The 15,970-nt window shown below is 36.0% G+C and overlaps 1 protein-coding gene across 3 annotated transcripts in view; it reads right to left on the bottom strand.

Moving 5' to 3' along the window:
• The window catches only part of MAP4K3 (mitogen-activated protein kinase kinase kinase kinase 3), a 122,188-nt gene that overhangs the window by 11,027 nt on the left and 95,191 nt on the right, over positions 1–15,970 (bottom strand). For all 3 annotated transcript variants that reach the window (XM_037136945.2, XM_037136870.2, XM_037136723.2), the window contains 7 exons: positions 15,882–15,923; positions 13,712–13,796; positions 12,165–12,244; positions 8,527–8,587; positions 8,326–8,443; positions 2,661–2,719; positions 1,618–1,721 (listed from right to left, as the gene is read on the bottom strand). In XM_037136945.2, the coding sequence (XP_036992840.1) occupies positions 1,618–1,721; positions 2,661–2,719; positions 8,326–8,443; positions 8,527–8,587; positions 12,165–12,244; positions 13,712–13,796; positions 15,882–15,923 (549 nt within the window). The remainder of the gene's footprint in view (positions 1–1,617; positions 1,722–2,660; positions 2,720–8,325; positions 8,444–8,526; positions 8,588–12,164; positions 12,245–13,711; positions 13,797–15,881; positions 15,924–15,970) is intronic.

Here is a 15,970-nt window from a genome sequence, read left to right on the forward strand (position 1 = left end):
GAATACTTCTACCTTAGCTTCCAGTCATAACTAAGCAACGTGTGTAAGTCATTGACAGAAAGGGGCTCCTGTGTAAATACAGCTGCTACTGGTGATGATTCTTGAGGACAGTGATGATATCTTACCCATTTTTGTCTCTCTAGTTAAATACAACTGTGCCTCGTTTGTAATAAGTACAAAAATGTATGTTGGGAATGTCTTTAATTTGTAACTTTTATTTATGATGAAAATGTCCACTGAAGCAAAAACTGCCAGAAATGTTATTAATAGGGAGAAAGAATATAGAAAGCATAAGAATGTTTGAACACATCTGATAAGAGTTGTAGTACAGAAATATCAGAAACACTTATCAAAATAATGTCAAATACAGAAACAAAACAAACAGTCTTAGAGACAGAGAAAGGAGAGCTGGGTTAAGATCGAAGGGACAGGTAAGGGCCAATAGCTCAGGGAATTCAAGCCAAGTGCGAAGAGTGAGACACCTTGAGGGAGACCTGCAAATAGAATTGTGCCGTAATTCTAATATCTTAGGATCGTAGGGATGGACCTGGAGATTATTATGCTGAGTGAAATAAGCCAGTCAGAGAAAGACAAATACTGTATGATCTCATTTATATGTGGAATCTAATGAACAAAACAGAAACAGAGGCATTCATAAGTGGAACAGCTGTCCAAGGAGAGAGGAGAGGGGGGTCTGGATGAAAGAAGGGGAAGGGATCAGCCAAAGAACGTACACATTTAACCCACAGACACAGGCAACAGTGTGGTGATGGCCAGAGAGAGAGGGAGGGCAGGGGCTGGGAGGAGGTCGCCAAAGGGGGGAAACATGGGGACATTTGAAAGAGTGTCAGTAATAAAAACAAAAGAAATAAAAGACTCTGAAGACATAGGAAGCTTAAAAAGTACTCATCCATGTTTTCTCTCTTTCAGGTGCCTGATACCAGGAAATACGGCCCTAACTATAGTGAGGTCAAAGTGAAATGCTTAACAACCCTACTTAATCTAGATAAAGTAGCAAAAACAGCTTCAAAAAATTCATTTGGAATTTCTTTGGTCTGACTGAGCCTGTACTACATAGTTTTTCCTCAAAATTTAAGTTACAGCTGAACAATATTAAATATTTTAAAGAATATTCATTACTGAAAGATTCTAGAGAAGCTCGGGCACAAAAAACCATCCAAGGAAAAGCCTAGGCAAACTAATATGCAGGCATACACCACAACGAATGATCTCTCATTACTGTTACCCACTCCCCGCACAGGCCAAACACCAGCCTGTACGTAGTTTCCCTGCTGTGGTGGAGCAGGTCAGGCAGAGATGTACTCAAGCACTTCACTGCTCCTTTAGCACCCATTCCTGACATCGGACTATGTGTATATACAGACACTATTTTTAGCTCCTAATGCCATATCCTTGAACTATTTCTTTAGTCTCTTTCAAAACTTTTTCCAGACTAAGTTTCTTACAATTGGGCAGATTTTCACTAAATTGCCACATAATCCAAAATCATTGAATAATTAACTAGAAATTTAACTGAAAAAAACTACAAAGTAACAGAAAAATGGGCTTAATTCAGCTTTTATACTAAGAATGACTTAGGTTGACTTTCATGCTTACCTTAATTAACATGAATTTCTGCATTGGTTCAACCCACTCCAAGAGAACAATGCTAGTCTGAAGTGCCCCACAGAGGTATTTATGGCCTGTGTAAGGATTCCTCACTGTCAAGGCAAAAAAGTATAGTAGAGTAGATTCTCTTATAATACAAAGTTCTTACCATAATAGTTGCATACTCCAAAAACAAACAAACAAATAAACAAACAAAAGCTGGCTGCTAGTTCAATTTCTTAATTAGACTGCAGGGTGCAAAAGAAATACTGTTTCAGGCAACAGCATGAAACTTCCTCATCACTTTAATGCTTGTTGTTATAGGGCCTGAGGGCAGCAAGATCTTGAAAGAAGGGTCAAAATGGATTTTGGGAGAAGTTGACAAATTGATAGGCCATAGCACATTTGGGGACAAGTGACTCAGTGCCTTTTTGGAAGTAAAGTTCAGAGGCAGTAATGCTTTGCTGTGACAACATGATGACATAAATCACATATCACAATACAGGTTACAAATAATAATATTTAATTGTCTCAGTTTTTTAAGGGAAGAAAACTATTTTTTGTTTTTGCTATATGCAAATAAAACAGCTATTTGTTATGGTGTCAGAGAGGAATTTAGGCTAGAGGTATGTGAGCAGGGAACTCTAACCTTCACAGCCTAAGGCTTCACATATTAAAGACATTAAAACACATGCTGATTGACTACATGCAGTCTCATAAGCCGTTACAAAGCACAGTGGTGAACAGTACCAGGGCCCTTGAAAAACAGAGTGTAATGAAGTGCTGTAATAAAAACTCATCCTACTTTCCCCATTTATCCAGTCAATAAATTATTTGCAAAACAACTGTTGTGTGAAAGGTACTATTTTAGGTTTAATTTACATGGAGACGGAGTGGTCAAGACATTTGTTACTTGGGAGGTGGGGCACTATTACTGGCAGAATGCCCTGGAGTAGAACTGTTTTACCCGAGATTTAAAAATAAGCCTCCTCGCGCTTTCCTATTGGCTTTGCAAAGCAGTAGAGCCACATGCTGTTGGATGGTTTACTTACCAACACAACACTTCTGACACCACTTGGTTTCAGGGATTTTTGCTGATACAGCAAATTTCCTAAATGTAAATGAAAATAAATATATAATACATGTAGATGAAATAAGTATATGATAATGGAACTGTTATGGATCGGTGGAGAAATGACAAGTTGTTAAAAATTGGTGCTGACATAACAGGCCATTTATTAAAAATAAGAGTAAACTGGAGTCTTTTTTCAACACCCCACCAATCTATTCCAAATGGATTAAGGATTTAAATATAAAAAACAAAACTATCAAATATTTAGATTGTAGATGAAAATGACCTTGAGGTTTCTTGAAAGAATGCAAAAGGGACAAATCATACAAAAAATACTGATAAACTTTAACTGGTAGTTTTTCCACAGCTGTACCTCAAGCTACAGGTGGCATTCAATTTGGTGAATGAATTTGTTGAATAGCTTAATAACTTCATTTTACAAAAAAATGTCACTGAAAAAGTGAAAAGATAAGCCACAAACTGAGAAAAGATATTTTCAGCACACACAATAAATTTTAAGCTACATAAAAACTTGTCTTACCACTAAAGCAATTTATGAGAACATTTTATTTAGATACTTTTATTTCTCAGAAAAAGTGGGATGTAGATTTTCTGCAAAGGTGCTTTAGATTTGCAAAAATTCAAATTTAGTATGTAAAAATCCATCTAAAATTATATTTTTAAACTACAATTTAAAAAATCATGGAGTCAACTGTATAACAAGACTGCTAGTGTACCGAGCTGTCCTCAAATTATACTCCTTCATGTCTGTGCACACATTTAAACTTCTTTTAAATGTATTAATGTATCACAGATTAGCTATCATGGCTCTGCATTACTTTTTAAATTAGAGCTGGTGCTTTGCTGGTAACAGAGCTGCAAAGCATGAATTTGATACTCAACACCATTCCACACAAGCCCAGAATAGTCTTTGTGGTGGATGTTCTTGTCACTGTGCTGGCAGCACCTGAATGATAACCACGCATATAACACTGAGGTATTGTAATTTTAATATTAGCATGTTTTACATGCTGATGTCTATAAAAACCTAATTATTGCTGACATTAACAGAGTCCTTGCTATAGGCCCTGGCTGTCACATGTTCTGTGTCGCTAGCCTCTGTGATAATGCCATGAGGTATGTCAGAGCATGGAAATCTGAGGCTCAGATTTAGACTTTTCCTCAAGGTTATAAAGTTAGCAATTTAGGGGGGAAAATCCCTCTAATCTAGTTATTGGCTGTCTGCAGTCTTTACAGGGATTCAGCTTTTAATAAATCTACTCTTTATGATTCTTGTTGGTCTAACTAAAAGGTATTCTGAGTTTACAAAATATGCTGTTAAAAACTGTTACAACTGCTTAGTAGTTCTCTGTAAAATTTTTTTTATGCTATGGTACCTACACAATGATACAGAAATTAGTCAGTACTGAGGCACTGAATGACTACAATGGCAATCTAAAAATATCTAGGTTTCAAATTTCTAGTTAAAGTACTGACTGTTCCCCTTGAGTGACTGTATGTTGGGACAATACATTTACCAATTAATCTAATTTATGGTTGATAAATTATAAACATGCCCCCTTCATATATGTCAGAGTTTCATACAGCTTAAAGCAAAACAAAAATTCTCCCACATGCTTAACAAACTGCTGAACCAAAGTCCTTTGTAGAGTTTAAAAATCTGAACCAAGATCCTAGTAGATTACCGTTGGCAACAACTTTAATGTTTCTGGTCCACACTTGTGAACGCTAACTAAGGGGTTAATTTACTGACTCATTCAAAATCCAGAAGGAGCAAACAAATGACATGGAGAAGGGAAAAAAATCAACCCTTAAGTATAGTTTCCAGTTAACAACAACGAAAACATTCAAAATTGAGATGTGAGCAGCCTACTTGAAGTGTTATAAAAATTTATCATTTTCTATAGAGACTTATAAACTTTTAATCATAAATTTACAAAAAAACAGTAAAATTTACTTTACCAGCACCTAACTGACTAGAATTCTAAGTTAACTAACATTTAGTTAATGTATTTAATATAGGATATTTTAGGGTACACGACAGACACAGTTCAATTTACCATGCTTAATAATGATGACCATTGGCCTATTTATTAAGAGCCTACTAGGTGCTGGAAACCATGGTAAGTACTTCACATATATAATTTATCATTTTCAAAACAACTCTGCAAGATGGGTATACTGGTTCCATTTTATAAATGACTACTGGAGAGCCTGTATAATTTTTCCAAGACCCAAGACCTAGTAAGTGAATGGTGCAGGATTTAAATTCAAGTCTAACAGGACTCCAAGGCCTTTGCTTTATTAAAGAGCTTATATAATATGGAATAATAAGTACCTCTATTTATAATGGGAACCATGAGACATTACAAGATGCTCATTCAGAAGTTTAATTTGTGCTCACTATATGGCAGAAAAAATGGTACTAATACATATATGAAATATCACGCTAAATAGGTTTCAGCCCTGGCTGCTGTGGATCAGTGGATTAAGTGCTGGCCTTCGAACCAAAGGGTTGTTGGTTCAATTCCCAGTCTGGGCACATGCCTGGGTTGCAGGCCAGGCCCCCAGTGGGGGATGCTAAAGAGGCAATCACACACTGATGTTTCTCTCCCTCTCTCCCTCCCTTACCCTCTCTCTAAAAAGAATTAAGAGTAAATTTTACCATGATTGATTTCTACATAATGAAACTGAAGAAAGTGAGAAGAACATCTCAGTGGGTCCTGAGAACACTAGAAACTGACTATAACAAAATAACCTGAAATAATAGCTTAGAGGTAAAATACTCTTTAGGTAAAATCTTACTGTATAGAAGTTCCTTGAAGGAAGAGCTAATATCTTATTCAATTTTGTCTCAGCTATATACCAGAACACTGTGAAGAACCAAACACAAGGTCTCTAACTAAACGGTATCAAAAGGTGAATGCACTGAAATTCAGTTGCCTTACATTCCTTGCGGGCTCCTAACTTGGACCTTATGTATATACTTGTAAAGCCTGGTGGTCCATGCCCACAGGAATTTAGGGTTATTAACTCATAAAGTTGGATAAAGATGTGCTGTAAGTAGGCAGAAAAATAACAGCACAAAAGTGGCAGCTGGGAGAAAAAGTGGGGCAGAAAAACTACGTAAGAAGAAACTCCCTGACCCCATTCTTGGAGCTCGTTTTGAGGCCTAACACCCTAACTCCAACTGCAGGTTGTCGTGCAGGTGTACTAAGTTCACAACCGCCAACTCTGAGTCATTATAAAAAGACCTAATTAAACGAAATGTACTCCACTTTAAGACATAGAAGCATGCAGTATATTTTTTAATATTTTCACCCTAAATGTTAATTTTTTAAAGTTTTTTATATACAAAAAGGAAAATCTTAGTTGTCCTGTAAACTCAGCAACTGAGAACCATAGATTTCATGAAACTCAAAAGCTCAAGTCCTGTATTAGTTGCTTTACAACTAATATTTAAACGAAAGAATGCCTATATTATAAAGCTTTTGTAAATACATTTTATACCAGACTCAAGACTTTCAATCAATAAATGAGGTCCAATATAATAATAACTAGAACAGAGTGTAATTAAAAATTCTTGAAAGTAGAAAAGTAAAACCCTCAATTTCTAAGTAAGGATTTAATATAAAAACCTTTATTTAAGAAATCATTTTGATTTCTAAGTTCAGAAACTCTACCTTCAGAAAAATTCATTTTTAAAAAAGATTTTATTTATTTATTTTTAGAGATGGAAAGGGAGAGGGAGAGAAACATCACTGTGTGGTTACCTCTCAAAAGCTCCCTACTGGGAACCTGGCCCGCAACCCAGGCATGTGCCCTGACTGGGAATTGAACTGGTGACCCTTTGGTTCGCAGTCTGTGCTCAATCCACTGAGCCACACCAAGCCAGGGTTTGCTTCTTTTTTAAAAAAGTATATTTTATCAATTGTGCTATTATAGTTGTCCTTTCTTTCTCCCCTTTAATCACCTCCTTCCTGCATGCCCCCTCCCACCAGCATTTGCTCCCCCCTCCCCCCAGTTCATGCCCATGGGTCATACATGTAAGTTCTTTGGTTTCTGCATTTCTCATATTATTCTCAATCTGCCCTTTATCTGCACTTCCATTCTAAATGACCGCTTTGCTGGACAGAGTAATCTAGGTTGCAGGTCTTTGACTTTTCTGACTTAGAATACTTCTTTCCAGCCCCTTCTTGCACAAGATTTCTTTTGAGAAATCAGCTGAGAGTCATATGGGAACTCCTTTGTAGGTAACTGCCTCCTCTTCTCTTGCTGCATTGAAGATTCTCTCTGTATCTTTAATCTTGGGTAATGTAATTATGATGTGTCTTGGTGTGTGCTTCCTTGGGTCCAATTTCTTTGGGGACCCTGATCCTCTTGGACTTCCTGGAAATGTATTTCCTTTGCCAGACGGGGAAGTTCTCCATTATTTTTTCAGATAAATTTTTAATTTCTTGCTCTTCCTCTTCTCTTTCTGGCACCCCTATGATTTGGATGTTGGAACATTTAAAGTTGTCCTGTAGGTTCCTAAGCTTCTCCTCGTTTTTTTTTTTTTTGAATTCTTGTTACTTCGTTCTGTTTAGGTTGAATGTCTATTTCTTCCTTCTGGTCCAAGCTATTGATTTGAATCCCAGTTTCTTTCTTTCACTGTTGGTCCCTGTATATTTTTCTTTATTTCACTTTGCATAGCCTTCATTTCTTCCTCTATTTTGCAATCATACTCAGTCATTTCTGTAAGCATCCTGATTACCAGTGTTTTGAACTCTGCATCTAATAGGTTGGCTAGCTCTTCATCACTTAGTTCGATTTTTGGAGTTTTGATCTGTTCTTTCATTTGGGCCATATTTCTTGTCTCGCTGTACCTGTTACATAGCAAGGGGCAGAGCCTTAGGTATTTGCTAGGGTAAGGCAACCGGAGTCACTGCACTGTGGTGCTGTATATGGAGAGGGGTCCAAGAGGGAACAATGTCACTTGCTCAGCTCTTAGCTGACTTACAGTCACTTCCCCTGACACCCACAAGCAAATTGGTCCCTTTTGGTGCTGATTCCTAGGTAGATGGTTTTGTGTGTTCTAGGACCCTGTGGGTCTCTCCAATGAACTCTTCTGTGAGTTTCTCCTGCCACTGCAACCTCCACAGGTTTTTATAGTCGGGGGTTCTGAGGTTTTCTTTTCCTATGTTGGAACCCTGGGTTGCACAGTCTGTCTTGCTCCCCAGTTGTTCCTTCTGGTTTATTCTCATGGAAATGTGGGACTCCCTGGTCCTCCAGCCACCACCTTGCCATGCATCCTCTCTGCCCCAGCTGTCCATCTCTGCCCCTCCTACCAGTCTACATGAATGTTCTTTAAGTCTTTGGTTGTCAGATTTCCATACAGTTTGATTTTCTGGCAGTTCTGGCTATTTTTTGTTTTAAAATTTGTTGTTGTCCCTCTTTTTGTTGCATAAGGAGGCAAAATGTATCTATCTACTTATGCCTTCACCTTGGCCAGAAGTTCCTATATTTACTTCTTACAATCTTTTCATTACACACAATTTCTACTGACACAAACTGAGTGCTTTTTCAAATTCTGCAGTATAACTATTTTTAGAATGACTTAACATACTATGTAAATGTACAGTTACCTTGGCAGTATTCTGTCAGGGAGTTTGTGTGCTGGAATAGCAACAGGTAACTTCTGCATTTGTCTTGCATAATCAAAAAGCCCTGGTAAATTATGGGAATAAAGCTGAGAAGCTTTACCTGTAGAGAAAAATAAATATCACATAAAACCTAATCATACAAATAGAAACAACTATAAGGTATTTAAGTACTAAAAGACTTACCAGATATTGAAAGCAAGCAATTGTTCATTACATACAACCATGTACACCTTCTGGGGAATAGCTGATAAAAAAAAAAGCACAATGTTTACAAAGGATAATAGGTAAAAACAATGTAATTACTATGTATATATTAACCAAAGCTGTCATAGCAAGAGACTAGTTTTTAAAAAACAATCTCATTTTAAATAAAAGTTCACTTTATAAGGCATTTAAAACAAGATGAGATACACACATACACATGTATATGGGAGGGAAAAAGTAAATTAGCAATGCAAGTATTAATAAGATATGATTAGCTAGAGTTTCCTTTATGATAAGGACTTAGTAATCCCAAACTACATAGGAAAGGACATTTTCAAACAGTGTCTATTCCTTTATTTTTGTTCTGGGGTTAGACAGTTGAGACTCTCTTGTGTACTTCTCCCCAAAATGTTCTTATCTATTCATATGAACATGTAAATGTGGCTTCTGGAGCAGAAGAAATAAAAAAAATGATCATGGCGCATTAGAACATAGGATATGAAAATACCAGGTATAGAGAAAAAATGGAATTTACTATTGAAATCTAGTACATAAGAACTAAAAGACACCTTTGGAAGCTTGAAAGCAATTAGTATTTAGGGCCAAAAAACCCCATAGACCATATAATTTGAAGAAAAAAAACCCCTGCTCTTTCCAGATAGTTTATCAGGAATATCAGTGGGTCTCAAAGTGGTCCTTGCACCAGCATCATAAACATCGCCTGTGTATATATAGAAATGGAAATTCTTGGACCTCACTCCAGACATTTTGAATAGCAGTGCTGAAGGTGAGCCCAACAATCTGTTTTAATCAGCCCTTCAGGTCATTCTGATGTACTGTGCAGTTTGAAAATCAGTGATGAAAATCATTAAAGCATTTTGATTTAACAAGCTTGGCTGCTGGGTGTACTTTAGAATTTCCTATTAGGTTACTCCAAAATAGATTGGGATGAGAGTGGGGAATGGAGAGAATTAAGAAATAAATGATGAAACATTTCAAAGCCCATAAGGACATCATTACATTGAAGAACAAGATGACGGCTTCAAGAAATTAAAAGAGAAAAGGTAATAATAAAAGAGGAGAAACAAATTAGAAACATTTCTCTAGTACCGAATCTACGGTTTATTGTGGGATTATATATTGTAGTATAAGTGATTTAGTTTATTTAGACGAGATCGGGCACATTCAGGTTGGTATGCCTACAGATTGTTAGTTTATTTAATGCAGCTACCAGAAAAAGACACAAATTCCTTCCACATTATCAACATGGGGACAATGAAAAGCATTTATGCAAACTTTTATTAAGTGTTGGATTTCACTTTAAATTCTCATTATTAGTCACATTTAATAAAGCTCTGAAGTTTTTCTAGCTTTGTAATGTCCACTTCCTTTAGCAAATTAGTCTGTGGGTGAAATAGCCAGTTTAATAAAAGTATATAATAGATAAACAGAATAGTTGTATAGTTTGCCCAGATTCAGAGATCTGCTTTCTCAATGACTCTGTGACCTTGGGTAATTTACTTAATCTGTGTGTCAGTGTTCTTGTTTCTAAAACAAGATACTCATCGTTAGTGACTCAACAAGAAACTCCTTGTAAGGTACTTAGAACACTGTCTGGTGTACAGTGAGCACACAATAAATGTTAGCTGTTACAGCAGATAAAAAATGTAAAACGAACACCCTGTTTTGTTTCATTTTCTCACCTTTCAGCATCTTCGCCTATCTAGCAGACTCATGCCACCCAGTTTCTTTCCCCTGAAGTACAGAGAAAACCAACCTAACAATCAATTTCACAGTAAGATGAAAAAATTCAGGGCTCACATACACTCATTCTCTATAGGCTTCCTCTGGGAAGAAAAGTGGTTCGTTTTGAAGGGAATGTTTAGCTAAAAAAACATTATTCTAATAGTGTAATTTCAAATGCTGAAGCACCTATGGAGGAGACTTGTTGCAGACTGGGGCTCACTGGCGTTTAAGATCATCTTCATTTAAGTTCCTTAAATTAGGTTAATTAATGCTTATCAACCCACGTGTGAAGTTGATCTTGTTCTTTATAATTAATACTCTTATTAAGTAATATGATTTTTAAATATCTTATATCCAAGAAAATTATTGCCACCTTTGAATTAGTTATTTACTAATTATTATAAATAACAAGATGCTTTTCTTTCCCCCTAGTTCTTAAGTATTTTTCAGCCACTTCACTGTATAAGTCTCCAATGAAAAGATTTATGGTATATTATACAGTTTAGGATCTTGTTAGGAAATCTGATTAAAAAAAATGTTGTGATGAAAGAAGATGGAAATGTTTGGTTAATAATGATCGTTACTTATGGTTTATCCTCTCCATTTTATTTGTAATCAATTTCTATTGATAATGGAGAATTACTTGAACACCCCACAGGCACCCAAAACTCAATGCGACCAAAATGAATGCCTCATTAATCTCTTCAAATCATCTTCTCCTTCTGTATACTACACCCAGCCCAAAGTACTGTTGTTCACCCAGTCACTCGGGTTGGAAACCCAGAGTTCTCAGCTCCTGAAGCTCCCTGTTGAACTGGCCATTCAGTCTGGCCACTCTGGCTCTCATCCCTCTCTCGACCCAGTGTTTCTCTATAGAAGCAATACAAGTGGGAGGAGGGTCTGTGTGCTCCAACAGTTAAGGACATGGACTCTGGAGCCAGTTTGCTTAGGTTCATATCCCAAGTCAGCCACTTAACAGCTGTGGGATCTTTGAAAAGTTACTAGTCCTTTCTGTGCCTCAGATTGCTCATTTGAAATGAGAATGATACTGCTATCTATCTCTGAGAGTTGTGAAGATTAAATAATACACGTAAAGCATTTAAAACTGTGCCTGGCACATGTAAATTTTATATAGGTATTAACTATTAATATCATCATCGTTATTAGCATTTATGCAGATTGTTCAGTGTTCTTGACCTCTGGGTACCAAATGCCAAAAGCTTCAGCCAATCGCTGTGACAATTAGAAATGTCCCCATACAGTCCCACGCCCCATTTCCTCTTACTGTCCTTTCTACTTTTGCCCTGACAACACTTCTTCACTCTTTAACCAAAGCTCTAGTCTCACGATACTGGAAATAGATATTTCTGAAACACAGATATAATCTTCAGCACGATAAAGAAAGCTCTGGGATTTGGCACTTGCTTACCCACCAGTTCTGTTCATTGATACTATTCTACGCTCACTCTATACTCTAGTCAAATCACCCATTCATTCACACATGCCTTCTTATTTACCTTCTTTCTGTCTCTCTTGTAACCTACTCACAATCACTGACGGCCCACTTCAAATGTGTCTCCTTCCCATCTCCACCCAGGAAGTGCTAGTGACTTCTGCCTCTGGGGCCTATACCCTGTACGACATCTAACTCTGAGTGGTGAAGTTATCGGGTTATTTCCTCTATTAGATCAAGAATGCCTGAAGGGTAAGGACTAGTACTGGGAATGTGTCTTCAAATAGAACATGCTCTATGAAGGTTTTATTAATAAAATAGGCAGGATAGCATAAAATTAAAATTATTTCTTATCTAGTGTCTATGTATTATATGATAACTTAAAAATTAAAAACAAGAAAAATACAAAATAACACACCTGTTCCATTGATGTTTCATGAAGTTCATTAAGATTCAAGGTGTAAATTCCTTCTTCGGCACCAAATATCAAGTACTGATCTGAAATGACAAAAATAATTCAACGATTTTGATATATATAAAACCTTTAAAAAGAACTTATATAGTCTAAAATTAAGGAAATATGTATTAACATAAAATTACTATGATTTATAAGCAGTACATACTTTTTATTTTAATGCAAGTAAATGTTTAAACACTCTAACTTAATGAACTAAGTTATATGCAAATATTACCCTCAAAACAGTGAAGAAAACTTTTATGTAAAACTGTTTTGGACAGTGGCATGCTAAGACTTTCCTCACCTGTCAGAGGGTGCTGAGGACTGGCAGAGAATCTCAGATCTCTTCCTAAAATTCCTTTCAGAGTGGATCGTGTGGAACTGACATACGGAATATAATTCAGGAACAGCTGATACAGACTCAAAAATTCTGCACATGGGCTATTATTATAAGCACTAACGTAAAAAAAAAAAAACCCTCAAAAAAATAAAGAAAAGTTGACTAGTGCCTATTAAAAAAGTTAACTAAAACTTGGATCCATACTACAGTACTCAGTATCTTCTAGAAGAGGGGTCCCTGACCCCCAGCCTGCAGACTGGTAGTGGTCCATGGCCTGTCAGGAACCGGGCGGCACAGCAGGAGATGAGCAGCAGGCCAGCAGGCAAAAATTTCCCTTGTATTACACATTACCCCCTGAGCTCTGCCTCTGGTGCTGAAAGGGATGGGGACCACTGTTCCGAAAGATACTAGAAGTTTGGTCATGGTCCTGTTTGATCTGCTTTTACAATATGAAACAACAGGTCAAGGACTCCAAACTAAACTGAAGTATGCTGAGAACTTAGAATGCCACGAGCATCCTGCACGGCTCAGCATTCAGATCAGTGCTGGCAGATCACAGGCATGGGCTTGTGGTCAGACAACAGAACTGGCTTCACGCTGCAGCTCGCCCACTGCACGGCTGGGACCCTCCCTGAGAGTCATTCTCCCTACCTATGAAAGGAAAGTTCCTGTACTTGGATTTTTTTTAAGTTTAGAAAGAATAAGTAGATGTTTTTCTATGTTGTTGGTCAGATATTTACACTTGTTAGTGTCTAATTACAACTATTCTTTCATGACCCCTTCTAAGGTGAGAGATCCTCTAAAGTGGTCACCAGATCCTAAATTCTTAATAGTTAAAGTAATAGTTCATAGTTTGGCAATGGCTGTGTCTGAAACACAGATACTGAATGACTGTGCTGCAGAAAAGCAAAACGTTCCTGGTGGAAATTAGGGTGGCAGAGAGCATATGGTTTCACTACACTAATATGGTAACTACAGGGTGAAATTTTGATGTCATGTGTCACCTCAAGCATTGTTATTAATATTGAGAAACATTTACTTAAAAAATTTTAAAAATTATAACAAAGTTTTTTTCCGGAAGATTCAGAATATAAATAAAATCAAATCCTTTATGGTCTCAGTTATAAAAACAAGTAGAAAGATAACAGATAAAAACATACAACACTACCTCTGGTATCTGGGTTTATCCATGATGTTGCACAGTGAATTTTCAAGGGACACCCGTTAAAAACCTTTGAAAAACATGCCCCCATCTGGAAAAATGAAAAATAACCAAATTAATACACCGAGTCATAGTCATTTGCCTAAAGATTCCAGGAACAACAGGACTGTCAACTGATAAAAGATTTCACTTAAGTTATTTTATTTTTCCTATCTTCTCAAATAAACAAGGCAGTAATAGCAACCAATTCTGCACAATAATTTTTTAAAATAAAAGTACTATTTACATGTCCCACATCAAGAGCAATATAATATTCCCTGGTAAGAAGGAAATTATAATAATCTCTACAAAGATGAAAAATTTCTTTATTTGATTCTGTGAGCCTAAAACCACTGACTTTAATATTACATGGTAAAAGAAGCATGATTGACTTAAAATTCATATATGTACTTTAATCTTACAACATAAAAACCCACTTTTTAAAGAAAATTGAGCAATCTGATTACTTTTCTTGGAAGGATTCAATAAAAAAGCCCATTTACAGATCTTTCAGATAATACCTTATAATGAACTACGGTATCACTCATTTGAACTTTTTTGATCTTCAAAGAGTAAAATGTTAATTTTGTAATTATTGTTCAGATTAGAATAAATACATATAAGAAAACTTACTTAATCACTTACTATCAAGAACTTAGAGGGAAAAGAATATGAAAATATTTGATTAAAAGAACAGCACTGTGCATCATTTTATGGCAGGAATGTTCTCTTCACAAAAGTGGAGATAAATGGGGGGCAAAAATAGGTTTTACAGTTGTTCATATAGAAAATAATGCAACAATTAGTAAATAACAACACAAGAATAAACTCTGTTTTGAATACTCACAACTATAAACCTACTTTTGCTTCAACCTGTACTCAGAGAAACACATCACTAAATTAAAAATCACTATAATGAATTTTAATTCATCACTATAATGAATTAGAAATATTAACATAAAATAAATAAATATTAAAATTTTCTTTTTACTCAGAGAAACCCACTAACCAGTATTTTAAAGACTTTAGTGCCAAAAAAAGAACAGCCCAGCAATACCATCAGGGGGTAGAAGACTGACAAAAATGTTTTTATAATGTGAGGGCACAAATGGTATCACTTTACTAACCTTAACAATTAAGCTATCCTTTAAGATAGCTACAAAAAGGCCTATGTTAAGGTACCGCTAACCCCCCTAAAAAAACCAATGACAAAATGAGGTACAAACAAACTAGTCTCAACCTTAAGCCAGTCTGTATAATTGGTCTCATCTGGTGTTTCCTGGTTATCAGCCCCCTCTGTGAAGTACATACCTGACATAACAGTTTTACCTTGTAGCCAAGTAAGAAATGTCATCCTTAATTGATATGTGTGTATATCTTCTGTATAACTATATACGTCTGCTAGACTCGACAGCTCTAAATATGCAAAACTTCTAAGATAAAATATAGTTATTTAAATCTTGATACTAATTAAAGAGTTAAAAGGTAAAATGTCTAAAAGTATAGTTAAAAACTGGAAAAACTATGAACATTTTCTAAACCAGTGTTACATATATTTTGAATTATAGATTTCGTAGCAGTGAAAATGTAGTGCTATCTGTACTAACTTGAAACCACATTGAGTTACTATCACTTTAATCCCAGGACAGACATCATAGTCTCATAAAAAACCCACAACAGAATATACCACAGGCATCGAAGTTCTTTCTATTTATAGGTCTCATTAGATTGGGTGAAGTTTTGTGATATTAGTGACTCAGTTTTACTCAAAGGGCAAAACAAAGAGTTTGAGCCAGATGCCCCTTCCAATATTCCTTCTAGTTCTAAAATTTTATGTTTTTGATAACTGAAAACATGTTAGCCATGTGCCTTTTTCACACTTCTTCAACAGTATCTGCAAGGAAGATAGTAATACATTTTGGGATAAAGGAATTTAAAAATGTATAGTTTTATCATAATTTTATTTTGATAAACTACTTTTCATAGTTAATCAATACTTATCAATCTTACAGATTTTTTCAATAATCAGGGATGTTCTTTCAAACAGGCAAACAATCTAATCAAAAGCACACATATAAGCAATAATGTGCCATTGGAGTTAGATGGAAAACTTAACCTACTTGACATTTATACTTACATGTACTTTAGGTGTTGGGGGCAGACCATTACTAATAGGCTTCTAGAAAAAGAACACATGCATGATTACACCTCTTTTATTACTGTTTG

The sequence above is a fragment of the Artibeus jamaicensis genome, unplaced genomic scaffold, assembly GCF_021234435.1.
Source record: "Artibeus jamaicensis isolate MK-2021 breed Jamaican fruit bat unplaced genomic scaffold, CSHL_Jam_final contig_465, whole genome shotgun sequence".
Lineage (NCBI taxonomy): Eukaryota > Metazoa > Chordata > Mammalia > Chiroptera > Phyllostomidae > Artibeus > Artibeus jamaicensis.